Source organism: Erithacus rubecula, assembly GCF_903797595.1.
Source record: "Erithacus rubecula genome assembly, chromosome: 29".
In the NCBI taxonomy this organism is placed as follows: Eukaryota; Metazoa; Chordata; class Aves; order Passeriformes; family Muscicapidae; genus Erithacus; species Erithacus rubecula.
In genome coordinates this window covers 878171-903445 of record NC_136681.1, presented here as the reverse complement: position 1 = coordinate 903445, position 25275 = coordinate 878171, and the positions used below count along the sequence as shown (strand labels likewise).

The 25275-nt window shown below is 60.0% G+C and overlaps 3 protein-coding genes across 5 annotated transcripts; all 3 read right to left on the bottom strand.

The window, feature by feature from the left end:
- Window positions 1–679: 679 nt before the first annotated feature.
- Window positions 680–9239, bottom strand: MXD1 (MAX dimerization protein 1). 3 transcript variants are annotated; one of them, XM_079328984.1, is made up of 6 exons: window positions 8717–9231; window positions 8537–8633; window positions 5728–5757; window positions 4587–4701; window positions 3573–3732; window positions 680–3494 (listed from the first exon to the last, which is right to left on the bottom strand). In XM_079328984.1, the coding sequence occupies exons 1-6, from the start codon at window positions 9033–9035 to the stop codon at window positions 3307–3309; spliced, it is 909 nt and encodes a 302-aa protein (XP_079185110.1). In that variant the 5' UTR covers window positions 9036–9231; the 3' UTR covers window positions 680–3306. The 3 variants fall into 3 exon arrangements, with proteins under 3 accessions (XP_079185110.1, XP_079185109.1, XP_079185111.1); XM_079328985.1 differs by having other exon boundaries at window positions 1892–3491; window positions 8717–9239; XM_079328983.1 differs by having other exon boundaries at window positions 680–3732; window positions 8717–9238.
- Window positions 9240–10550: 1311 nt separating this feature from the next.
- On the bottom strand, window positions 10551–12903 carry SNRNP27 (small nuclear ribonucleoprotein U4/U6.U5 subunit 27). Its single transcript, XM_079328945.1, has 6 exons — window positions 12756–12903; window positions 12036–12156; window positions 11739–11848; window positions 11540–11619; window positions 11382–11446; window positions 10551–10861 (listed from the first exon to the last, which is right to left on the bottom strand). Exons 1-6 carry the CDS (start codon window positions 12790–12792, stop codon window positions 10807–10809), a joined length of 468 nt encoding a protein of 155 aa, XP_079185071.1. The 5' UTR covers window positions 12793–12903; the 3' UTR covers window positions 10551–10806.
- A 564-nt stretch (window positions 12904–13467) lies between these two features.
- ADD2 (adducin 2) lies at window positions 13468–25238 on the bottom strand. The gene is made up of 15 exons (XM_079329022.1): window positions 25165–25238; window positions 23411–23585; window positions 22650–22788; window positions 21924–22075; window positions 20867–20947; window positions 20646–20795; window positions 20009–20152; window positions 19829–19927; window positions 18888–19067; window positions 18536–18793; window positions 17788–17907; window positions 17608–17697; window positions 16918–17068; window positions 16747–16836; window positions 13468–15944 (listed from the first exon to the last, which is right to left on the bottom strand). Exons 2-15 carry the CDS (start codon window positions 23582–23584, stop codon window positions 15766–15768), a joined length of 2007 nt encoding a protein of 668 aa, XP_079185148.1. The 5' UTR covers window position 23585; window positions 25165–25238; the 3' UTR covers window positions 13468–15765.
- Between the last annotated feature and the right edge of the window lie 37 nt (window positions 25239–25275).

Here is a 25275-nt window from a genome sequence, read left to right as displayed (position 1 = left end):
CAGTGTGTCCCCTCCCTGCCCTCCTGCTCACGTCCCACACCCCCACGTCCCCAAGAGTCCCCGTATCCCCCCACGTCCTGCCCATCCCCCCGGCCTTGTGCCTCGCACCCCCTGAGTGTGGCCCCCTGTCCCCCTCCCCCCCGCTCCTCTTCCCGGCATGTCCCTCCCTGGTCCCCACCCTGACCCCACTTGTCCCTCGAGAGCCCTCGGCGGGGCGCGGCCGGAGGGCGGGGCCCCACGGGGGGGCACCTGCGCCAGGTGAGGCGCTGGGACGGGTCCCAGGCTGGCCCAGCCCCGCCCCGCGCCCCTCTGTCACCCTGTGCGCCACTCCCCGTGCCACCCTCCCACCCGGGGCCGCCCTGTCCTTGTCCCCCCGTGCCATGCCCCAGGTCACAATGTCACCCCGGGCAGCTCTGGGGACACGCGGGGCAGGGGCTGCTCCAGGGGTGACAAGGGACAAAGCCCCCAGCCCAGCCCGGGGAATCCCAGAACCAGAAGCAGCACTGGGATAAAGCAGCTGGGAGGGCTCAGAGATGAGAATGTGGCTGAGGGAGCCCGGGGGGCTCAGCCTGGAGCAAAGGAGGCTCAGGGGGGACCTTCAACCCCCCCCAATCTCCATCCTCACTGTCCCCAGGCCCTTCCCACTCCCTTCCCGCAGCAATTCCAGCTCACGCCTCTCTTTCATAACGAAATAATTTATTTCCTAACAATCAAACAAGACGGAAATATCCATGGACACAGCAAAGATCTCCTAAAACACGGAATTCCTAAATAAAAAAAAAAAAAAGCACCATTCTATTGGCTTGACACGGGGTTGAGCCCAACAATGGGATATTTACAGCAGGAACGGCTGGAAATGGGATCCGTGTCGTTCCCAGCTGCCCAATGGAGCCGAGACCGGGGTGGATCCACTTCTTGGGAAGCAGAAAGAATAGAAAAAATGATGGAAAAGCACAAATAGGAGGTGTCCCAGAGAATAATAAAGGAAAGGTTGAGTGGAGATGGAATAGCTCCACTGGAAAAATTAAAGATGAAACAAACATTTTGGTGCTTCCCTGGAGCTGGTGGTTCGGGATCTGCCTTCCATAAGGAAAAAGAAAGGAAAACCAGCCCCAAAATGGGTGGTTTTGATTCCCACCCATCCATGCCCCGACCCGACTCCCCCCACTCCCTGGATTTTTGTCACAACCTATAAAAAAGTCCTTCCTGCAGCTTATTTGATAGGAATGCTGGTGGATCAGTGAATTCCAGGAAAAGGCTGGCACCACCATTGGGGACCTGGAGATTCCGGGTTAGTGCAGCATTCTGGGGTTCCCGGAGCACAGCCCAACAGTGCAAAGGGCTGGGAAGGGTCAGTCTGGGATAGGAAGGAAAAAAAAAGGGGAAAAAAAAGGCATTGGGAACTCAAAAAGGCACAAACCTGCCAAAACCCCTCATTTGTGCTGAGGCCAAACCTTCAGAATGTCTAAAACCAACCAAAAATCCATGTTTTGTACCTCTGGAAGGGCTTTCCCAATGCCGGGAACCACCTGCCCACAGGGTTCTGCTGGGATTCCCCAGGTGAAGGCAGCAAAAGCCACCTGAGCCACCTGTCCCCACGGGCTGATATTCCTGTTTTCTCTCGGCGTTTTCCATCTTTTTGCCTTTTTTTCCCTCTTTTTGACAGTGCAGGGGGTTGAGCTCAGGTGCCCATGGTCTGCGGCAATGCCAGAGGGAGGAAAATTCCAGCTTTAAAGGAAAATTCCTTGTGGTTTGTTTTTTGTTTTTGTTTTTGTTTTTTCCCTTCTCTTAGGAACCAGCACATGGAAAAAGAGCAAGAACCTGGGGGATTTGGGCAACTTGTGGGGCTTGTGGGTGGCTTCCCACTTGCCCATATGAGGGTGTTGGAAAGGAAAAGGGGAAAATGAGAAAGGAGGAATGGGGAACAGAAAAAGAGAAAAGAAGGAAAGGAAAAGCAGGAAAGGAGGAGAAGGGGAAAAGAAGAAAAGGAAAACAGGAAAAGAAAAAGAGGAGAGGGGTAAGAAGAAAAAGGAAAAGGGAAAGGGAAAAAAGGGGAAAGAAAAAAGGAAGAGGCGAAAAGACAAAGGAAAGGAAAAAGCACTGGAGTCTCCTGCTGCTCATCCCCTTGCACTCCGTGGAGCATCTGGATGCCTTTCAGCACCTGTGTTTCCTGAAAGGGACCAGCAGAGGGTCAAGGTTTGTATCCCAGCGCCAGGAATAGCCCTGGAGAGCTCCTTGCTGATTCCTTACCAGGGCCTGGCCGGCTCCGTGGGGCTGGAAAAGCCCTTGGAGCAGCTCGAGGGGAAAAGGAAGGTGTTGGAAGCAGAGCTATCTACATGTCAGCATTCCCAGAGCATCTCTAAAATCAGGAAGTGATAGGAATGCTCCCTCCTATGCACTGGGAAAGGAATCCACACCACGGACAGCTCATGTGTGCTCTGGCTCTGAACCCCCCTGCCCCCAGCGCTGCCCTCCCTGTGGTGGCTTCTGGAATCCTCCACGAGCCTGGAAACATCCCGGATGGATGGACACGATCCGGGGAGGCCCGTGGGGTTATTGCTGAGCAGAGGCATCATCTTTGTGCTGAAGGGGTGGAGAGAGTCTGTGGGCTCCCTCCGAGGTAGAAAAAATTGTCCCCGAGACTAGAAGCGTGGAAAGGGAATTCCAGGAGTCTGGAATGCCGTGCCACGGCAGGTGGGACGTCCCCTTTAGGTTTAGGGAGCCCGGAGGTGGCCAATCCAAGGGGGGAGGATGGCTCTGAGCCCCCGGGGCGCTGTTCCCCATGCCAGGAATGCTCTGGGAGGGCTGGGATGGGGTGTCCCTGAATATTTAGAGTCGGGGGAAGGAACCCCCGACTGAGGCTGATCCCTGTGCCTGAAATGCTCTGTGTTCCCAGCCTGGCTCCACTCTGTCATGGATGGAAACTCCACAAAGGATCGGTTCTCTCTTCGGATCTCCTCCCAAAAACTCAGCTTTTTGGGTCCTGAGGATCAGGAACGTGATGTCAGCACCCAAAGTAGAGAAGATGGGGAATACCGGGCAGTGACAGCCTGGCAAAGAAGCCAGGGAAGGCTCTTGAGGTGGCTGTTATTGCCAGGATATTCCCGGCGCTTCAGGCGTGGCTGGAATGTAGGGCCTGGCGGAGGAGGCTGTGCCGGGTGAGCGGCCGGCGATGGCACGGAGCCCCGGGAGCAGCTGGGGCCGGGACGCTCGGGTGATTCCGTGCAGGGAATGCTGGCAGGGTCGGTGCTGGCTAACGGGAGCCCACGGGGACGGCGGCGGTGCCACGGCCACGGGAGGCGCTTCCTAAATGCCGACAGGAAGCTTCCGGCTGCCGGCCAGCTTCGCCCTGGTCCCGCCGGAGCTGGAATATCCCTCATCGCTGCCCAGGCTCTGGAGGCTCCCGCGCTCGTCCGAGTCGCTGGGGCTGCTGCTGCTCCAGTCCAGGTCGGCCGGCAGGTCGTCCGTGCTCTCCACATCCACGTCCATCTCTTCTGCCGGAGGAATGGGAATGGTTGGAGTTCCAGCACGGCCAGGCCTCTCGGCGGCCGTGCCCCAGCGCGGGCTCTCACCTTGATCCGAGTCGGAGCGCTCGGAGGAGAGGCTGGAGCCGATGCTGTCTATCCTGACCCGCTCCATTCCCAGCTTCTCCAGCTGCCGCTGGAGGTGCCGCTGCTCCCGCTGCAGCTGCTCGATCTGGTGCAGGGCCCGGCGCTCCTGGTCCTCCAGCTTCTGCAGGGGGGACACGGCACCCTGAGCTCCAGGATTCCCTCAGAACCACTCGGCATTCCTGGCACCCTGAGCTCCAGGATTCCCTCAGAACCACACAGCATTCCTGGCACCCTGAGCTCCAGGATTCCCTCAGAACCACTCAGCATTCCCGGCACCCTGAGCTCCAGGATTCCCTCAGAACCACTTGGCATTCCTGGCACCCTGAGCCCCAGGATTCCCTCAGAACCACTCGGCATTCCTGGCACCCTGAGCCCCAGGATTCTCTCAGAACCACTCGGCATTCCTGGCACCCTGAGCCCCAGGATTCTCTCAGAACCACTCGGCATTCCTGGCACCCTGAGCTCCAGGATTCCCTCAGAACCACTTGGCATTCCTGGCACCCTGAGCCCCAGGATTCCCTCAGAACAACTTGGCATTCCCGGCACCCTGAGCTCCAGGATTCCCTTGGAACCACACAGGGGACACAGCACCCTGAGATCTGGGATTCTCCTGGAACCACACAGGGGACACAGCACCCTGAGATCTGGGATTCTCCTGGAACCACTTGGCATTCCTGGCCCAAACCACGCTGGTGCAGCCACCCCCAGCTCCCAAGGGGCTCCTGTCTTCCATACGAATTCCAACTCTCCCACTCATCCCAGCCCAAAACCAGCTCTCTCCCAGTTATCCCTGCCTGACGTCAGTGCACTCCCAGATGCTCCAGCCCCATCCCAGTTCTCCCCCCATTATCCCATCATGATGTCAGTGCTCTCCCAGTTATCTCAGCCCAACCCAGCACTCTCCCAGCCCATGCCCCGTACTGGGATGTTGCTCCCAGCTCTGATCCCAGTGCTGGATGCAGTTTTTGGGCTCACCTGGATGTGGAGCCTGGCCCTGGTGAGGAGGCTGAGCGTCGTGTGCCTCCCAGCCGACGCCCCCAGTGGCACCAGCCCCTTCAGCCTCTCCAGGCACAGCCGGAGCTGGGCACGCCTGGAACAGGAGCACACAGCTGCATCAGCTTCCCACCCCACTGGAGAGGAAAAATGGGGTGGTGGGAGCTAAACCCCACCAGGAGTCTTCCCAGCCACCACAGGCTTCCAGAAACTGCGAGAAAATTGCAGCCAGGCAAAAGGATGCCTTGGAAAAACCTCATGGATAAACCTGCTGGCATCCTGGGCTGCTGGATGCTGCAATGAGATGCCAATGACCTCAGAATTCTGGGTGAGAATATCCACTTTTGGTCATTCTCTTCCCAAAAAGGTTCCATCTCAGGAGTGCTGTTTGATTTCTGCTGACAGCTGAAGCTGTGCAGGGTAGCACCCAGCTGCAAATCCTTTGGAAGTGCTTCCTCTCCCTATTTTTAGTAGGAACAGGGTGGTTTTGGATACCAAAAACCCAGATCCCTGCAGGAGCTCTGACCGTGCTCCAGGGATCCTCCCTCTTCCTGTAACATCTGGCCTTTCTCTGCTTTACCAGGTGGGATGTTAATGCTGGAGGGAAACTCCAGCTCCTCGAGCAAATCCCTTTTTCTGCTGAAAGCAGGGATGCTCCCAGCACATCCCAGTTTCCCAGTGTCCATTACTCCAATCCCAACATGTAGGTCAGATCCTTGGGAATGGGCTGTAACACCCAGCTGCCTGATCCTGGGCAGCTCCAAACGGATTTTGCAATGACCTGCTGGTCTTGTTTGGGATACACTGGGAGTGAACAGGGATTTCCTCACACAAAGGACCTCAGGATGACAACACAGGCAAAAAAACCTGGGATTTACTTGGGATAAATCCCAAACTCCAACTGGCTCAAAGATGAGACAATTTTTCTGAATAAGAGGCGCAGGAGCTGGCTGTGGAGATGGATATCATTCCCAACAACCAAGGACAGGGAATGCTTTAATCCTTGTTGTCCTTTATCCCATTCCTTCCCTCCCTCTCTCCCTTGAACCCATCTCGGGTGGAATACTCCTGGAAAGGCAGTAATTCCCCCCAGTCCAGCTCCTGTCAACCCTCTGGCACTCACCTGTTCTTTTCCATTTCATTGTGTGTCGACCTGGAAAAGAAGGAAGAAGTTATTAATTCCTCTGTCTGATTAGGGATTAACAGTTGGGATTAACATGTAGGAATTAGCAAAGGCTCCCTCGAAAAGATGCAAACCCAGGGGGCTTCCAGAGCTCCATACCCAGGGATGGTGAATGGTGGGATGCAGATGCAGAAATTGCTGGATAAGTGGCAAGAGAAGGGACAGGAAAACCATAAAATGAGATTTTAAACCAGAGATTCATGTTTTAGAGCTTGGATGGGATCAACAGCTCATCCCTGCCCCTCAACCTGACAGGAACACAACACAAAAAAAACTTTCCCTGTGTCCACAGGAGCAGCTCTGGAGAAGACCCTGACCACCCCCACAAATCCCCCCCAAACCCCCAATTTCCACAGAGCTGGGGAAAGGTGAAAAACACAAGCTATGAGTGACTTTCCCTCCACTGAAATCCAGGAGAAAGCCACAGGAGGCCACGCAGCTCCTATTCCCAGGAATGGGGCTCAGGGAAGAGCTGCTTCCCTGCCTGCTGACTTTCTAAAAGCTCCAGAGGCCTCAAGAAGCCCCACTCTAATTTGGGAAAATGTTGTTATGTGCCTGTAAACATAAACATGGGAATAACCCAGAGGCTGTTTGGATGAGGATGTCTACTGGGATGACCTCATGGGATCTGGGAGTGCTGGAAAAACAAGGGATGTCACTGAAGGGGAAATCAGGGATGTCACCAAAGGGAATAGGGATGTCACTACCACAGCAGTGGAAGCTGCTCTCTGAGGTCTCCTTTGCTTTCCCAGCAACATTTCCTGATGGATCACCCTGCTCCAGTGGCTCTGGCAAGGTTGGGGCCACATCTCCCACATTCCCAGAAATGGTCTATCCCAGCAGAGACACTTCCCACACCAATGGGATTGTCCTGACACAATGGAAGTGCTCAGCTCTGGCTCCTGTGCAGTCTCCCCATTACATTTTTCTCTGGATAAATCTGCATGTTTCACACCCAGCCCTTTACCAAGGGGTTGCCATGGGCTGCAGTCTTAGGAGTTTTTTCCTTGATTCTAAATTATCCAAACACTTCCTGAGCACTGGTACAGAGAAAAGTGAAGCTGCCATCAACCCAACCATTAATTACAAATCCATCCTCTTTTCTGCCTGGATCCTTCCTGGAACAGTTGTTTTCTCTTTTGGACTTGCATTCACCATCACCAATATGTAGGAAAAAATGAATTGATTGATGGATTTTAATTGTGAATAAAATAAGCAGGGACAGAGGGGATGGCAGCTTCAACCCAGGGCAGGTGGAGCTCCCATATCTGTGGCTCCCACATCCTCTCCAGAGCGATCTCATGCCCACAGAGTCACTGATTTGGATTCCCACCAGTTTGAACCTCAGCTGATCTCCAGCTTTCCCTTCGGAATGTGTTTTCTATTCCTGAAAACTGTAACAGATTGGCCCGAGGCAAACAAAATATTTTGAGAAGCGTGTCCAGGCAGGAGAAATGCCCAGATTCACCTGGAGCCTGCTTGGTTGGAGCCCAGCTGCCCCCCGAGGGGCTCCTGACAGCCCAGAAGGCTGCGTGGGAGCCGCCCTGGCAAACCCGGTGGATTTGTTCCAAAGGTCGGCCGCCGTGGCGTCGCGCAGACGGGATCGCTCCCGACCAGGAAAGGAGTGACAGATGTGGTGCCATCGGGACCTGCCTCCTCCCTGGCACTGCCAGTGACGTGTTGGGATGGACCTGCTGCCCCTCACAGCGTCCCCTCGGCTGGGGGCACATCCTGCAGCCAGCCCTTCCCAAAATCAGCTGAAGGGTCCCCTCAAGAACGAGTGGTTTTAAGGTTATTTTAAGGGATGGAATAAAGCCTCCAGGATGTGGCATTGGCTCCTGGAATTCAGTGTGGGTGCTTGGAGCAGACTTCGGCTTAGAGAAAAGGTGGTTTAGGATTTAAAATCAGCGAGGAGAAAGATGGAGAAAATACCGAGGAGGGATAATGGAGGCTCTGGGTGGGTTTCAGGGTGGATAACTTAGAAGGTTACAGGAGAGTCTCCTCCAGTCCTGCCAGGGCACTGTGACAGCAGGACCTCTCTCGGCCAGTCAGCCCGGGACTGAAAGGTCCCACCCACGGTGTCACACCCGGTGACAGGAGGACTTTGGTGACAGCAGAGCCCCACCCAGTCCTGTCACACACCCAGTGACAACAGGACCTCACTGAGTCGGGTCAGCTGATGATAGGAGGATCCCCCAGTGCTGTCACACACCCAGCGACAGCAAGACCTCCCTGTCCCCCAAACACCTCGAGACAGGGGGGTGCCTCCGGCCCTGTGACCCTCCGGAGAGGGCGGGGGGGCCCTGCCAGAGCCCGGGGAGAGAGGAGTCACCCTGGCCCGGCCACAGGTCTGTGACAGCAGGGCCTCCCCGAGCCGGGACACCTGGGGACAGGAGCCCCCGGGCCTGTCACACACACAGAGACAGAGGGACCTCAGCAGAGACTGAGCAGCGCCATGCCAGCGCCCTGTCGTACACCCGGTGACAGCGGGGCCGCGGGGTGGTGACCCCGGCTCGGCCAGAGGCCCGGGAACAGCGGCCTCAGCGGGCCCGGACACACGGACACGGGAGCCCCCTCGGGCCTGTCACCCACGGGCGGTGCCAGCGGCGGCTCGCCGGGCCCGGCCGCACGCTGCCGGGAGCTGCCCCGGTCAGGCCGGGCTGGGCGGAACCCGCAGCCCCACAGCGGCCGGGCCCCTTCGCTCCGGTCCGGTCCGGCCCCCCCCGGCCCCGCCCGGTGCTGCCGTCACCTGCCGCCGCCGCCGCTCCTCCGGGCCTTGGCGCGGCGCCGCGGGGCCTCCCCGTCCTTCCCGCCGGGCCACAGCGAAGCGTAACCGTGCTCGGCTTCTGCGGAGATACAACGGCGGGCGCGGGTCACCGCGGGGCCCGGCCGGGCGCACCGAGGGCACCAGGGGGGGCGCGGGGGGTACCTCGCTCCCGCCGCTCCAGGAACTCGGCGGCCTCCAGCAGCATCTGGATGCCGAGACGGGGGGGGGCGGCCATGGCGGGGCCGGGACGGGCCGCGACCGGCGGCGGGGGGGAGCGGCGGCCTCTGCCCGCCCCGAGCGCCGCTCCGCCAGACCCCACGCGCGCCACGCCCCCGCCTCCTCTCATTGGCGGAAGCTGAGCGAGGCCCCGCCCCACCCTGCCGTTGATTGGAGAACAAGGGGAGGCCCCGCCCAGCGCCTCCACGAGCGGCGGAGAGGGAGCGTGGCCGCGCTTGAATACACGCCCTCCGCACGCTGCCATTGGACGAGAGCGCCACGCCCTCCTGCCATTGGTCCGACCCTTCCCCGCGACGCCCCGCCTATATAGCAGGTCCCGCCCCGCTAGCTGCACGCGCTGCCCTGACTCACTTCCTGCCGCTTGGCCAATGGCGAGGCCGGACCGCGAACGGGGCGGGGCCTCGGCTACGTAGGGCACCGTGAGCCCGGCGGGGAACCCCCCGAACGGAGACAGAGACCCCGGGATGGGGACACAGTCCCGGGAACGGGAACCCCCCCCACCCCCGAACGGGGACAGGGACCCCCGGGATGGGGACACAGCCCCGGGAACGGGAACCCCCCCCGAACGGGCACGGAGACCCCGGGATGGGGACACAGACCCGGAACCCCCCCCCAGAACGGGGACAGGGATCGCCGGGATGGGGACACAGCACCGGGAACGGGAACCCCCCCCGAACGGGCACGGAGACCCCGGGATGGGGACACAGACCCGGAACCCCCCCCAGAACGGGGACAGGGATCGCCGGGATGGGGACACAGCACCGGGAACGGGAACCCCCCCCGAACGGGCACGGAGACCCCGGGATGGGGACACAGACCCGGAACCCCCCCCAGAACGGGGACAGGGATCGCCGGGATGGGGACACAGCCCCGGGAACGGGAACCCCCCCCCCGAACGGGGACAGAGACCCCGGGATGGGGACACAGACCCGGGAACGGGAACCCCCCCCGAACGGGCACGGAGACCCCGGGATGGGGACACAGACCCGGGAACGGGAACCCCCCCAGACAGGGACCCTCGGGATGGGGACACAGCCCCGGGAACGGGAACCCCCCCCGAACGGGCACGGAGACCCCGGGATGGGGACACAGACCCGGAACCCCCCCCCAGAACGGGGACAGGGATCGCCGGGCTGGGGACACAGCCCGGGAACGGGAACCCCCCCCAGACAGGGACCCCCGGGATGGGGACACAGCCCCGGGAACGGGAACCCCCCCCAGACAGGGACCCCCGGGATGGGGACACAGCCCCGGGAACGGGAACCCCCCCCCGAACGGGGACAGAGACCCCGGGATGGGGACACAGCCCCGGGAATGGGAACCCCCTCGGACAGGGACAGACACCCCCACACAGACGGGACCCCCACTCTCCTTGGGAGGGGACCCCACAGCTGGGCAGTGACACTCTCGGGCAGGTCCCCCCAGGGAGCACCCTGGGCTTCCCAAATCAGGAACCACCCCTGGAGAGAGCACCCCCATCCCAGGCAAGCCTCAGGCACCCAAAGCCCCTCCCAGAACTGGGAACACCCCAGCTCCCACTGTCCCTCGGGGGGCAGGTGATGGGGGGGCCTCCCAGCCCCAAACTTATAATCGGCTGGGGTCGAGGGAGAAATAAAGACCAGCCCTGCCAAGCACCTTCATTTTCAGCCCAGCCTCAAATGGGGCCCCACAGGACTGAGATGATTTGTATCAATTCCAAGGATTTGTGGGAGGGGGAATGGAGGCCCTGCTTTATCTCTGAATGATAAAAATTAGAAGAAAAGAAAAAAAACATCTGGGGTTTTATTAACAGGGAAACAAACCAAAATTGGGGAAAACACAGCAAAATCCCAGCCAGAAACTGACCTTTGTTGTGAACAAAATAACGACAAAAATCTGAGAAATGCCAACTCATGGCGGCTATGGCTGCAGGATTTGTTGGGAATAACCCAAATTCCACTGGAATCCAGCACTGGAGCCACCCAGGAGAGTGCAGGGAAGCGAAATCCTTCCGTGCTGGGAACTGTGTCCCAGCATCAGGCGATGAAATCCAGGGGCCTGTTGAATCCTCCTTTTCTGTTCATGTATTGCCTGGGCAAGGATGGAGGAAGACTCAGTACCCCCAGATCCAGGGAAATGCCATGGATTCCAGCTGGGGGGAGGCTGGGAACAGGGCTCACTGGCCATAGATAACCAAATTCCCTGTGGACTTGACAAAAAAAAACGTGCAGGAAGGCTCCCAGCGAGGAGCTGCTCCTGAGCCTGGCTGTGTGAGGATCCCAGGTTCCCATCAGAAAGGGAGCAGAATTGACAACCTGGGTATATTTTGGGAACAAACCAGATGAACAAACAGTGTTGCTTCCTGCTGCTCCAGTCCTGTCCAGGCCTAACTGGGCACATCCCACCTGCTCCTAACGTGCTCCTCACTCCTTCTCCTCCTGATTTCCCCATTCCCAGGGGGATCTGGAGAACTCTCACCTCTGCTTTTGAGTCTAAACCTCACAAAATTTCCATTTTCCCCAGGCTTGGAAGCCAGATCACTGTGAGACACTGGCCACAGTTACCTCACAAAACAAAATCCTCTTTCTATCCCAGAGGAGAGGGGACACACCTGTACTTCCTCTTCTGAGACACGTTGATGGCGTAGGCATTGGCAGCGCCGTCCACCTTCTTCCCCTGAGGAGAAACATCCCAAAATCTTATGGATTATCCCCAAACAGGGCAGGTGACACTGCAGAGCCCCTGGAGTGACCTCAGGCCTGCGCTCACCTTGGTGGTATCAAAAGAGGCAAAACCCATCATCTTCATCATCTCGATCTCCTCCTCTGTCTTGCCCTGCAAATCCTCCTCTGATGGAAGAAAATCAGGGATTGAGCAAACACGGATGACGGGATTCTCAAAAATTCCTGGGATGGTCCAGACCCACAGGGCATCTGGGGATGTTCCAAGAGGAAAATCCCCCCCTTACCTGTGATCTGTCGCTCTTTCTTGGAGTCCTTGAGCTCCTTCTTCTCCTCATCGCGGCGCTCCTTGGGCCGCGCCGGTGACGAGGAGCTGGAGCGGTGCCGGCGTGGGGACCTGCTGGGGCACACCAGGTTGGGCTGCAATTCCCACCCGCGCTCCCACTGCCATCCAGGGTGTCCTCACCTGTCCCCACCCCTCGCTGCTGTCCCTGCCCTCACCTGGATGGTCCCTGCCCTCACCTGGATGTCTCTTCCTGCATCTGGACAGTTCCCACCCTCACCTCGATGGTTCCTGCCCTCACCTGGATCGTCTCCGGTGTGGGGAGCGGGACCGGCTCCTCCTCCTGTCCCTGTCCCGGGACCGCGATCGCTCCCGCCGCCGCCTGTCCCTGTCCCGGGACGTGGAGCGCGAGCGCCGGCGCTCTGCCCGGGGAAGGGTCAGCAGCTGCTTCACTGCCCGCTCCCCAAAGGAAATCCCACAGAAAATCCCGAACCGAGACCGTGCGACAGACCCTCCCACCCCTCCAGGACTGTTCTGGGCTCAGGGACCTCTCTGGGCACCCCAGAAGTGAAGGAGCAGCAGGAAAAAAAAAGAGCAGGGGAATCATCCAGGGGGAAATCAGCCAGGAGGGGTATGGTCCCCAAAATCCCGAGAAAGGTAGAGAAGGGTGGAAAGAGGAGCAGAAGAAGAGAAGGAAAAGAGAGTAATGGGGAGGGGGAGGAGGAAAAGGAGGGGAGGAAGAGGAGGAAAAAGAAAAGAAGGAGGAAGAGAAGGAGGAGAAGAAGAGAAGGAAAAGAAGAAGGATATAGAAGGATGAAGAAGAAGAGGAGAATGAGGGAAGGAGGCTCTGCTCACCCGCACAGCGAGGAACCGGGGCCTCCCCGCCCGGGTGGGTCTCAGTCCCCCCTACCCCCGGGCCCTTCCACCTGGATCTCCCCGGGCCCGGTCCCCGCGTGCCCCCTGACCTCCCCCGGCCTTCCCGTCCCTCCCCGGGTCCCCCAGCGTCCCGGTGTCCCCTCACCCCGCCGCGGCGGTGACCGGGAGCGGCTGCGGCCCATGGCCGCCGCTCAGCCCCGCGCTGCTTCTTCCCCGGCGCCGCCGCCCGGCGCGGGCACCGGGCCTGAGGGCAGCGGACACCGCTCAGCACCGCATCGCGAGCACCGGACGGTGCCGCTCGCCTAGACTCCTCCCGGCCCGGACGTGCGAGGGACGGCGGCAGGAAGGGGAGGGGAGGAAGAGGAGGGGAGGAAGGCGGAGCCGTCACCGTTTTCTGCTCGTTCTATGCGGGCCTGCAGCGCTCCGGCGTGGCCGGCCCATCCCTTCCCCGGCCCGTCTCGTCCCTTCCCCGGCCGCTGGAGCCGCAGCCTCGGTTCGGGCCCCGGGTTCAAGCGGGCGGGCGCGGTCGGTGCTGGCCCTTCAGCCGGGGCTCGCCCGGCCCAGCCTGCAGTCCGAACGTGCTGCGGCTGTGCCTGGGTTCGGTAGTGGCTTCTCTGAGAAGCGGCTGGAACCCTCCCGGTGTCCGGCACACGCAGTGCCAGCGGCTCCGGCATGTCTCAGTGAGGGCACTGGATCGGGGAGTCCCATTCTTGAACCATGACACCATGCCATCCTCCCCGAGCCCCATTCCCACCTCCACCCCCATCCTATCCCATCCCTATCCCCATCCCATGGATCCCATCCCCATCCCCTCAGTCTCGGAGCGCTGCCAGGTGCCAAACATGGGGTTTATTTACACACCGGCGTTCCACGCGCTCCCGGCCGCGATTGTCCCACCGGGGATGTGCCACACCCCGGCCCCTCCCGGTGCCATTCCAGGGGCTCAGCACCTGCCCCGCCACCGGGGCCTCCCCGGGCAGCCCCAGGTGCGCGGAGCGGTGCTGAGCCCACCTGGACTGGCCCTTCCCCGTTGCCTACATGGGATCAGCCTCTGTCTTGCAGTGGAGCTGCGGATGTGGAGGCCCCGGATCAGGGCTTTGCCCTGGAGAGACCCCCACCCTGAGCCTTGCTGGAGCGAGGGGAGGGGGAGGTGGGGTGGGGGAAGTACCCCAAGGGTGGTCCTTGATGTGATCTTGGCTCTGTTTCCTTCCTGCTGCACATTCAGGACCCTCATCATGGTGATGATGGTGGCACTGGAGGCTTTGTCCCTTTCTACCTGGAACTCCCTGGAATTTCATGAAAGGGGATGTCAATCCCAGGGTCCCCTGAAAAGCCAGTGGCCCTTGGAATAAGGGGTGACAAAGGCCCTTGGGGACAGACCCCAAGGGGAAAAAAGATGACAGAGCCCCCAGGGACAAACCCTTGGGGAGAAATGGGTGACAAAGGCCCTGGGGACACACCTTTGGGACAACAGGGGGACAAAACCCCTGGGGGAGCCCCCGTGTTGGGCTGGGGGCATGGCAGTGCTGTCATTGAGGAATTCCCCCCAGGTCTGACAGTGCTACCCCAGGAAGGTGACACATCTGTCTCTGCAGGCTCTGCTGCCCTGGCCCACTCAGGGGAACAGGCCCAGGGACAAAAATGGCCACAAAGAGCCTTAAAATCAGTGGCAGTGAGGAATAGCTTCCCCCAGTGACAGGGTTGGGGAAGCAGAGGGGGTTATGGGCCCAGAGTGTCCCCTTGGTGCCCCCCATCCTGCAGGAGTGGGATGGAGACCTGTGGGGGGACACTGGCTCTTCCCAAAATCCATGCTCAGAGTGGTCATGGGGCTCTGGCAAGATCCCAGTCTGGGGTCTCTCTGCTGTTTCTACACTGCAATCCCTGCCTGCACCCCACATTCCATGGGCTTCCTGCTCTTCCAGAGGGGATCCAACCTCCACAAGCTGTCTCACAGCTGTGAAAAGGTTTGAAACCACAGTGATGGCACGTGGGAAAATCCTGCTGGGGTGAGGGAACCCCAAACAGGGGATTCTGAGGCATTCTAGATCTCCTGGACAGGCACCCATGGATACAGGCAGGCTCAGGGTGAGCACCCCAGGAAATTGGGAGACAGAGGGGCTGATCCCATTGATTGATCCCCAGATCCCAGCGCTGGAATGGCTATGGGGAACACTGGCATGGCTGGGGCTCTTACTGGGAAGGAGTTGGCCAGGAGGGTGTAACGCTGGGAGGGAAGGGAACGCCAGGGAAGGATTGAACTTGTGCTGGGAATCCAGAGCTGGGAAAAGCAGGGATCCGACGTGGGCGGGGTCGCTGTGAGCGGAGGCCGGCGGGAATTGGCAGCGTGTGTTCATCTCGAAGTAGCACTTAGTGAGTGAGTTTTGCTCAGTTTTAAGTAACACAGACAATTCCCGGAGGTTGTTTTTCCCTATTTTCCCAGGTGTGGGTCGTGCAGTGAGGTGGGGACTCTTCCAGTGGTGGGAAATCCTGCTGCTCTTCCTTGGGTGGAGAAAACAGAGTGGGAGTACCAGGAAAAGGGGATGTAGTGGTTCTTTTGCCCAAGGAGAGGAAGATGACAATCTGGGAAGGAAAAACCTCAGCTTCTTCAGGAAAAGCAATCCCCCACCTTCAGCTCGATCCTGTTCTCCTGGCAAAGCGATGGACAGTTTTCCCTGGGGATGAAGGCAGCGCCATTCCAGCAGAGCTTGAAACAGAAGGTGAAGAAAATAACCACAAAACACCCTTTTCTTCCTCAAATCAAGCAGATCTGGGCTGTGGCGGAGAAGATTCAACCCTCGGCCCATGGTGGGAAGGGAGCCCAGGAGGGAAAGGCAGGAGGGAGATGCAGCGGGAATTTCCCCAAACAGGGACCACAGTCTCTCTAAGCTCGGTGACCACCTCCAGAGGAGGGTGACAAGGGGGTGAGGTGCCCTGTGCCGGGAGGACCCGGGACACAGCCGGGTTCGGGGGCTTGGGGCCGCGCCTCGGCCAGACGCACGAGATCCCCGGGATGGCCACGCAGGGCCTTGGGAGACTCAGGATTCAATCTTTTCCTTCTTTTTGCCTTTTTTTCAGGAAAGATGGGGTCCGGAATTTCTTCTTCTTTTTGGAGGGTGATTTGGAGGGTGAACCGTCAGGGGACACAGGGTTGCTGGTCACTGTTTTCCTTCTCCTTGGGGCATCCTGGTCAGCGTTGGTTGTTGTCCGGTCTGTCTCCCCTTTTCCAAGGTTTCCTCAGTGCTTTGCTCTTCATCCTTCCCATTCACCACCGCTGGTGGCTCCTTCTTGGCAGTGGAATCAGGGGGGGCTTTGCTGCCATCATCCTTCTTATCACCTTGGGAAGGGGAGAGAGAACAGGGAATTGGGGCAGCAGCACCGGATTTGTGGGGGGGTTTATCCCCCCAAATGTCCAGTGGGGCCTGGGCAGGAGCAGGATTTGGCCTCCATGAGTGGAGAACGTTGGGGTTTGATCCTGTCCTGCCACAGGCACCAGTTCCCTGAGCCACCCCCTCCCTGCGGGACAAGCGATGTGGGATGGAGAGCCGGGAGGAGGCAGCAGGAAAAAAGGAAGCAACAAGGAGTGATTCCCCAAGGGATTTCCTAAGGGATTTCCCCCGAGTGGGGCTGGAGTGGGCCATGGAGACTGAAGATCCCCCCGAGCCCATGTCCCTCGTCCAGGGTGGCCTCTCCGTACTTACTACGGTGCCAGGGATTCAGGGGTAACTCCTTGGGTGACAGGCACACGGGGAGGAAAGAGAAAGGAGACGTTGTGGAGACAAACAGACAGACAGACAGACACCACGAGACACCATGGCAGAGCCAGCAGCCCCGAGCCGCGCCCCGGCACGCGCTGTGGATGGGAATAACGGGAACACCACACCCGCCAGAGTGTGCAGTTGGGATGGGGTCAGGGGTGTCCCCTGCACCCACAGACCCCCAGCAGACACTCACATCTCCTGCTGTGAATCCCCATCCGTGCTTGGCCCCTCTGGAGCAGGGCCCTGGGACAGGCCGGGGGACACGAGGTGACAGCGAGCTGTGTCTCAGTGTGGTTTGGCCAAGCTGCCCTTGTCCCCCCCTCCTGCTGCTCACTGGGACCCCACCCCTCGTTTTGGGGCATTCGTCACCCCACTCACCCTCCGTGGGCTCTGTAGGCGCCGGGGGCTCTGGAGGGGGTGGCTCTGGTGGGGGAGCCCCACTCTCCTCCGCTGCTGCATCCTTCTCACCTGCCATTGAGAGACATGCTGGCCCCAGGTCCCCTCAGTGCTACCTGGGGGTGTCTGAGGGCTTTGGGATGTCTCTCCTACCCTCTAGGCGCTTCTTCCTCTCCACCTCCTGTTTGTACTCCTCCAGCTCCTGGTCTGTGAGCTGGCTGAAGGGGTTGGGGGGCTCTGGCTCAGGGGGAGCCTCTTCCTGGCCCTCCTTGGCCTCTGCATCTCCCAGGTGGCTCTCGGTAGACTGAAACAGACCCCCAACATGATGTCACTCCCCTGGAGCAGTGTGAACCCTCCTGGAGAGATGTCACCCCTCCAGAATGGTGTCACACCCTCTGGAAGTGTGTCAACACCCCCACCCCAAGCAGTGTCAACTCCATTGGAGCAGTGTCTCCTGCTCTGAGCCCACTCTACCCTTGGAGTGGTGTCACTGCCCCTGGACCCGTGGAATTCTGGGGAACCAGGGAAGGGCTGGATGCTCTAGGAAGGGGGACTTGGGGCTGGGGATGTGGGGTGATGTGGGGCCTGGGACAAGAGGTGACATGGGGTGATATTGGCCTGGGGATACAGTGGGGACATTGGATGACAGGACTGTGGTCCCAGCAACAACATGGTTAGCAGCTGTGACTGGGGACATGGGGACATGGGGACATGGAGTGTCATGGGCTGGGGACACAGGGTGACATGTGCTGTGGACGGGACTGGGGATGCAGGGCTGCAGGCATGGGGTGTCTGTCACAGGGCTGTGGTGCAGGCTGGGGACAGGGGACACCGGTGCCATACAGGGCTGCGGCTGGTCTCAGCGATGACACTGGCCAGCAGCTGCGACTGGGGCCCGGCCGACTTCACGTCCTGGCGGTTTTGCTCCCGGATCTGTGGGTGAGGACAGGGATAAATCCCTCTCCAGGGATAAGCCACTCCAGCACCCCAAGAGCCCCTGTCCCCCAGCCCACTCCACCCCACCTTGTTGCGCATCTCCAGCACCTCCTGCGGGTCCGTGTAGAGCGGCACAAACTGGTTGGGGTTCTCGATGCGGATGGGGGTCCCACTGCTGCCCTTCTCCACCTCGTCTGCTCGCAGCCACTGGAAACCCAGGAAAGGTGTTTTGGGAAGCAGGAGACCCCAATGATAGAAGGGAAGACCCCAATGGTAGAGGAGGAACACCATAAATGCAGGAAGAGCCCAATAAACTCTCCTTGCATAGAAGGAAGACCTGACTAAATGCATCATACATAGAAGGAGGACCCCAATAACAGAGGAAGATCCCAAAAAAAAGCATCTTGTATAGAAGGCAGACCTTGATAAACAGGTTTTACATGGAGGAGAGACCCCAATTATAGAGGGGGGGCCCTTATAAATTGGTCTTGTGTAGAAGGGCGACCCCCATAAAGGGGAGACCCCAACAAAAGCATTTTACATAGAGGAGAGACTCCAGTCAACACATCTTGCATAGAGGGGATACTACAATAAATACATCTTCTCAGACCCTGATAGTAAAGCAGGTCCCCAGTAAATGCATCTTGCATGGAGTGAAGACCCCAGTGAAGCCGATAGCACTCAGGCCCACTAGAATGGGGTTGTGGGATTTCAAAATAATCATTGTTACAGGATCCCCCTACACCCCAGATTTTAGCAGGATCCACAACCAGGACACGTTCCACTTCCCTGGCTGTGGATCCCCAAGCTCCTGTCTGCCCCATCTGTCCCTCACCGTGGTCTTTGTCCTCTGGCTGCCGACGCTGCCCTGCGGCTCCTCGGCCAGGTTGACCCTGGTGTAGGTGTTGGGGGTGTTGAGCCACCTTGTCTTCTCCTTCTGCTGCTTCTGGGCGTGCTGGCGCAGGGCAGGGGTCCCGGCAGGCTCCTCCTCGAACACGAAGGCAGTGACAGTGGCGGGGATCAGCACATCGCTCTTGGGCTTGCTCTTCTCCTGCACGAAGGGGTAGCGGTACGTGTAGCCCGTGCGGTATCCCTGCAAGAGCACAGAGCGGGGTCAGGCACACAGCCATAACCCCAGGGGTCGGAGCGTGTTCTGGGGGGGTTGTTGGGTGGGTTCTGGTGCTCACCAGGTTGTCCAACATCCTCATGAGGGCCTCGAACTCGTGCTCGCCCAGGCGGCTCTTGTGCAGGGGCCCGAAGGTGGTGCCGGCGCGGCGCACGGCGCCCAGGCCGTGGGGCACGCGCTGCTGCGCCCGCTCCAGCACTATCAGGTTCTCCGCGCCGCCCGCGCTCGCCAGCGCCGACACCTGAGGGGAACCAGCACCACTGAGCGGGGAACAGCCCAGGGCAGCCTCGGAGCCAGGGCTGGCACACGGGGATGGGGCTGAGAGCTGGCACAACTCGGTGTATGGGCATGGAAATGAAGGGCTGAGAGCTGGCACAGCTCGGTGTATGCAGATGGAAATGAAGGGCTGAGAGCTGGCACAGCTCGGTGTATGGAGATGGAAATGAAGGGCTGAGAGCTGGCACAGCTTGGTGTATGGAGATGGAAATGAAGGGCTGAGAGCTGGCACAGCTCGGTGTATGCAGATGGAAATGAAGGGCTGAGAGCTGGCACAGCTCGGTGTATGGAGATGGAAATGAAGGGCTGAGAGCTGGCACAGCTCGGTGTATGGAGATGGAAATGAAGGGCTGAGAGCTGGCACAGCTTGGTGTATGGAGATGGAAATGAAGGGCTGAGAGCTGGCACAGCTCGGTGCATGGGCATGGAAATGAAGGGCTGAGAGCTGGCACAGCTCGGTGCATGGGCATGGAAATGAAGGGCTGAGAGCTGGCACAGCTCGGTGCATGGGCATGGAAATGAAGGGCTGAGAGCTGGCACAGCTCGGTGTATGGGCATGGAAATGAAGGGCTGAGAGCTGGCACAGCTCGGTGTATGGAGATGGAAATGAAGGGCTGAGAGCTGGCACAGCTCAGTGTACAGGGATGGAAATGAAGGGCTGAGAGCTGGCACAGCTCAGTGCAGGTGCAGGGCCCATCCTCAGCTCACCACTCACCCCGCACTCACCTGCACCTCGCAGGCTGCCTGCAGGTGGAAGATGCTGTAAAAAGCCTCCTCGGCCGTGTCCCCCAGGGCCAGCACGCCGTGGTTCCGCAGCACCAGGATCTGCAGCGCCCATGGGGGATGTCAGCGGGGTGGGCAGGGGATGGCAGGGTTACCCCCGTGTCCCCCCAGGTGTCTCCTCACCTTGCAGGTGGGCCCGAGGCACTTCTGGAGCTCCACACGATCGGCCTCATCCTCCACCTCCCCGCGGAAGTCGAAGTAGGCGACGTCCCCCAGGAGAAGAGCAGCGCGGGAGATGGGCAGGAGCCCGCAGCGCATGGCTGACACCTGGGCATGGGGGGAACAGGGCAGGGGGCCAAGGAACACCCCAAAAAACAGCAACAGCTCAAAAGAAAACATCTACACCCCCAAAAAACCCCAATCCTTCCACAGCTTCACAACCTCAACCCTTCCCAAACTCCTTTCCAAAAATCCCATAATCCCCTCAAAAAAATCTGCCCAAAAAAATTCCAAATGCCCCACACCCTTCCATAACCAACTTTCTAAATTCCTCCAAACTCTCCACCTCCCAAACTCCAAAATCCCCCGCAAAATGAACTGCCCCCAAAGAACCCCAAGCCCCCAAACCCCCATCATCCCAATCACCCCAACACTTTCAAAACCTCCCAATGCTACCACATCCCCCAAACCCCTTCAAGCTCCCAATGAACCCAAGTCCTTCTCAGCTCTCCCAAACCTCCAAGACCCCTTTGTCCTCCCAAACCCCCCTTCCAAATGCCCCCAAACCCCACACCCCCGTGCCCCAGGCTCCCAGCCCTACAGCAGCAGCAGCAGGGGTGTGCAGCCGCACGATGCAGCGGATGTCGGGGCGCGCGGCGTAGATGGCGGCGTGCAGGCTGAAGCTGCGGGCGTCGGGCGCGAAGCCGGTGCTGCCCTGCTCCACCACGGCTCCCAGCACGTTCACCTTCACCTGCAGGCACAGGGGGCTCAGGGGGGGCTGCTCCCCACGGGGAGCCCCGGGGAAGGGGGTGGGGAACTCACCAGGCTGGCCGCTGTCACCTCGCTGCACGCCAGCCCCTGCGGGGCCACCAAGAAATGCTCCTGCTCCTTGCTGACCCGCAGCTGCCACGGGGGACAGAGTGGGATGAGAAATATGGCAAAAAATCCCCAAAAGAACACCCCCCCACTTCTCCAACCACCCCTAAGCCATTACAAAACCTATGAAACTCACTCCCAAACCAACACCCTGAAGGAACTAAAAAACAACCCCAAAATCTTCAACCTCCACAAATTCCCCTCCAAAATAACAAAGCACAAACCCTTAAAATCCACACCCACCTCAAATGTCCAAAATCTTCCAAATCACCGACATCCCTCTAAGAACCCAACAGCTCCCGGCCTTCCAAAGTCCACCAAACTCCCCCAAAATCCCACCAAAAATCCTAATTCCTAAAACTCCCCCAATCTCAACCATCCAAAACCCCCCATTCCCCTCAGAAAATCCCAGAACAGCCACCCCAAATCCAAAATCCACCCAGAACCCCATCCCTCAAAACGCAACACAATGTCCTCAACAAACTCGAACCCCAAACACCCCCAACCCTCCTGTCCCCCTGTACAGGTTTTGGGGTGCTAATGGTGTGCCCTAGCTGTGCCCACTTGAACAGGCCCAGCAGGTCCAAACAACACCAAATCCCACCAAAATAACCAAAACACTTCCCTACATCTCCCTCAAATAACCCCAAACCTCCTCTAACTCCCCCAAAACCCAGATCTCCCCTGGGGTTTGGAGGTGCTCACAGTGACATGAGATGCCCCAGTTGTGTCCATCTGTAGAGGTCCAGCAGGTCCCAACCCCCTCTCCCAAAAACACATAAAACCCCTTTAAATCGCCTCAAAAGAATCCTGGATATCCTTGAAATCCTTTCCAGGCCCCCCATGCCCACTGTGCTGCTTTTGAGATGTTCATGGTGATGGTGGCATGTCCCACTTGTGCCCACCCTGTACAGGTCCATCAGGTACCAAAGACCTCCTAATCCCAAAAATTGCCCCCAGAAAAACCCCTAACCCCCCGAGACCCTGATTTTGGGGTGCTCACAGTGACGGCGGCGTGTCCGAGCTGTGCCCAGCCGTACAGGTCCAGCAGCCGGTGGATGCTGCCCACCTTGCAGCGCATCAGCCGCTCGCCCTTGGCCAGGGCCGGCCCCTCGGTCCCGTGCAGGTCATTGATGGGGGTGACCGACGCCAGCCCTGGGCATTGGGGACCCCCATCAGTGATGGGATCCCCCCCAAACCACGGGGGGCTCACCAGGGATGGGGGGGCAGAGGGTTGTGGGAAAGGGTTTGGTGGCTGTCACGGTTTGGTGGATCCAAAGGTTTGTTGAACATCAAGGTTTGGGGGCCTCAAAAGCTTTGGGGGTCACCAAGGCCTCAAAGGTTTGGTGGTCCCTCAGTTTTGATGGCCCCAAAGATTTGATGGGTTCGGAGGATCCCAGGGGTTTGGTGGCACCTCAAGATCTCAAAGAGTTGATTATTCCAAAGCTTTGGAAGTCCCCAAGATCTCAAAAGTTTAGGCACCCCCAAGGTCTCAAGGTTTTGATGACCCAAAGGTGTTTGGGGTCCTCAAGTTCCCAAAGGTTTGGTGGTCCCAAAGCATTTGATGTCCCTGAAGGTCACCAAGGTTTCAGTGGCACCAGAGGTTTGGAGATTCCAAGGTTGCAAAGATTTGGTGTCCCCCAAGGTTTTGGGGCTTTTCCCACCCCACCTCCCTTAATTAAACCCCTCATGAGCATCCCCAAACCGCCGTGTTCCCCAGCCCACATACCCATGGGGGAGGTGGGCAGGGTGGCAGGGGACGTGGTGGCCATGAAGTCGGCGATCTGTCGCAGTGCCCACACATGCGAGGAGTTGTTCCCCTTCTTCATCTGCTCCTGGATCAGGCTCTCCAGCTCCTCCCGGAAGGACTGCAGCACAGGGGACAAGGTGACAGCAGGGTGGGTGGCACCGTTGGGGACATCGGGGCAAGGAGCAGCACTTGGTGGCACTGGCAGTTTGATGTCAGGGACACTATTGCCCTGGTGGCATGGCCAGTTCAGTCACGTGGTGATAAGTGACAGCACCAGCTTGATGACATGGGGATGGTGGCGCTGCTGTCTTGGTGTCACCAGTACCAACAGTTTGGTGGCTCACTGGTGGTGCCAGCATCACCAGCTTGGTGGGAGTAACATTGCCAGCTTGATGGCACAGTGGTGACGGTGGCACCACCAGACTGGTGGCATGGCGATGGTGGCGTTACCATCTTGGTATCAGTGACACCACTGACTTGCTTGGCACAGTGGCAGCAGTGGCACTGTAGCTCAGAGACAGCGGCACCGTGGTGGCAGTGACATCGCCAGGTGGGGACATGCACCACCATGTGGTGACATCTATTAGCTTGGGCACAGGAGGGATGGGGCCAGGGACTAGAAGGCCGGGGCTGGCGACAGGAGGGACGGGCTGGGGGACATAAAGGAAGAGGCTGGGGACACGAATGACAGGGTTTGGGGACAGGTGGGAAGGGATGGGGACACAGGGCCGGGGGCTCACCGGGCTCTGCAGGATCATTGTCACCCGCTTCTTCTGCTCCATGAGGTTGAAGTCCTGGCGCAGGTCCCCGGCCCCGCTCCGCGCCCGCAGGAACTCGGGGTCCTCCTGGGGGGGGCAGCGGGGCCCGGGGGCCGGGAGCTCGGGCAGGGGCTCGGGGCTGGCGGCCGTGCTCATCCTGGGGACACGGGGACACGCGGCGTCACCCCCAGAGTACAGATTGGGGAAAAGCACCGAAAACACGGCGCAGCTGTGGCCGGCAGATAAGGGCGGCGGGGTCCCCGCCCCGCGCGGCGCCTCGCGGGGACAGGCTGGGGACACTCGGGCGGCACCGCACGGGGAGTCCCCCGCGGGCAGCACTGCCCAGGCTGGGTTACACCGCTCTGGGGCGGCACAGCGGAGACCGGGCACAGCTCAGAGCAGGGGTGGGAGCTGAGAACGGGCACAGCTCAGAGCAGGGATGGGAGCTGAGAACGGGCACAGCTCAGAGCAGGGATGGGAGCTGAGAACGGGCACAGCTCAGAGCAGGGATGGGAGCTGAGAACGGGCACAGCTCAGAGCAGGGATGGGAGCTGAGAACGGGCACAGCTCAGAGCAGGGGTGGGAGCTGAGAACGGGCACAGCTCAGTGCAGGGGTGGGAGCTGAGAACGGGCACAGCTCAGAGCAGGGATGGGAGCTGAGAACGGGCACAGCTCAGAGCAGGGGTGGGAGCTGAGAACGGGCACAGCTCAGAGCAGGGGTGGGAGCTGAGAACGGGCACAGCTCAGTGCAGGGATGGGAGCAGAGAACGGGCACAGCTCAGAGCAGGGGTGGGAGCAGAGAACAGGCACAGCTCAGTGCAGGGGTGGGAGCAGAGAACAGGCACAGCTCAGTGCAGGGGTGGGAGCAGAGAACGGGCACAGCTCGGAGCAGGGGTGGGAGCAGAGAACCGGCACAGCTCAGTGCAGGGGTGGGAGCTCCCCCGCGACCCCAGTCCCGAATTGGGGTCACCCGCTATTGGGGGCTCGGCGCCGCGCTGCCGCCGCACGTGGGGGCGTTCCCGGTCTCCCCCCCGGCTCGCGGACCCCAACGGGACCCTCCCCTCTCCTCCAAGTCACCGCCACCGAGCGCTGTGAGGATGCTGCTGTCAAGGGACCCTCAACCCAGGGCACCCCCAAAACACGGGGGGGGCTGCTCCCCCAAATCCCGGGGGTGCCCTCCAGTTCCCCCCTCCCTCAAGGCAGAAGGGGAACCCCAGATTTTGATGCTCGGGGCCCACCTGTCTCAACGGGCAGGGGGGCCTTGGCCGGGATAAATTCAGGGGGGGCCCGGTGACCCCCGGCCGCAGCACCCGAGGGGCTCTCGGAGAAGGCGGGGGGGGCTCCGGGGTCCTGGGCCGGGACCCCCCAACGCTTCCCCCTCACACCACCCCCCCCCCCCCCCCCCCCCGCCTCCGCCCTCGCCGCGCCCAGCGCCGCTGCGGCAGCCGCAGGGCGGGGGGGGAGAGAAAACCGGGCTGGAAACCGGGCTGGATCGGGGGGGCCGCAGCATCGCCCCCGCCGGGGCGGGCATGCGGAGGGGTGGGCTCGGGTACCACCGAGGGATGGAGGCCTGGGAAAGGGGGCAGGGCGGGATGCAGACCCCCACACCTGCATGCAGCCAGCTGGGCGTGGGGGGAGGAAAAGGGGGGGAAATCACCCAGTTCCCCAAATCCCCCCTCCCCAAATCCCCCCTCCCCCGAGGGATGCTGCAGCCGGGGGCTGCTGCCATCACCCACCTTCCTCCTCCTCCTCCTCCTCAGAGCATCCTGACAAAGGGCCGCCCCCCCCCGACACACCACGCGTGTCCCCGCACCTCCCCCCGCCCCGCCCTCTCCCCGCACCCCCCC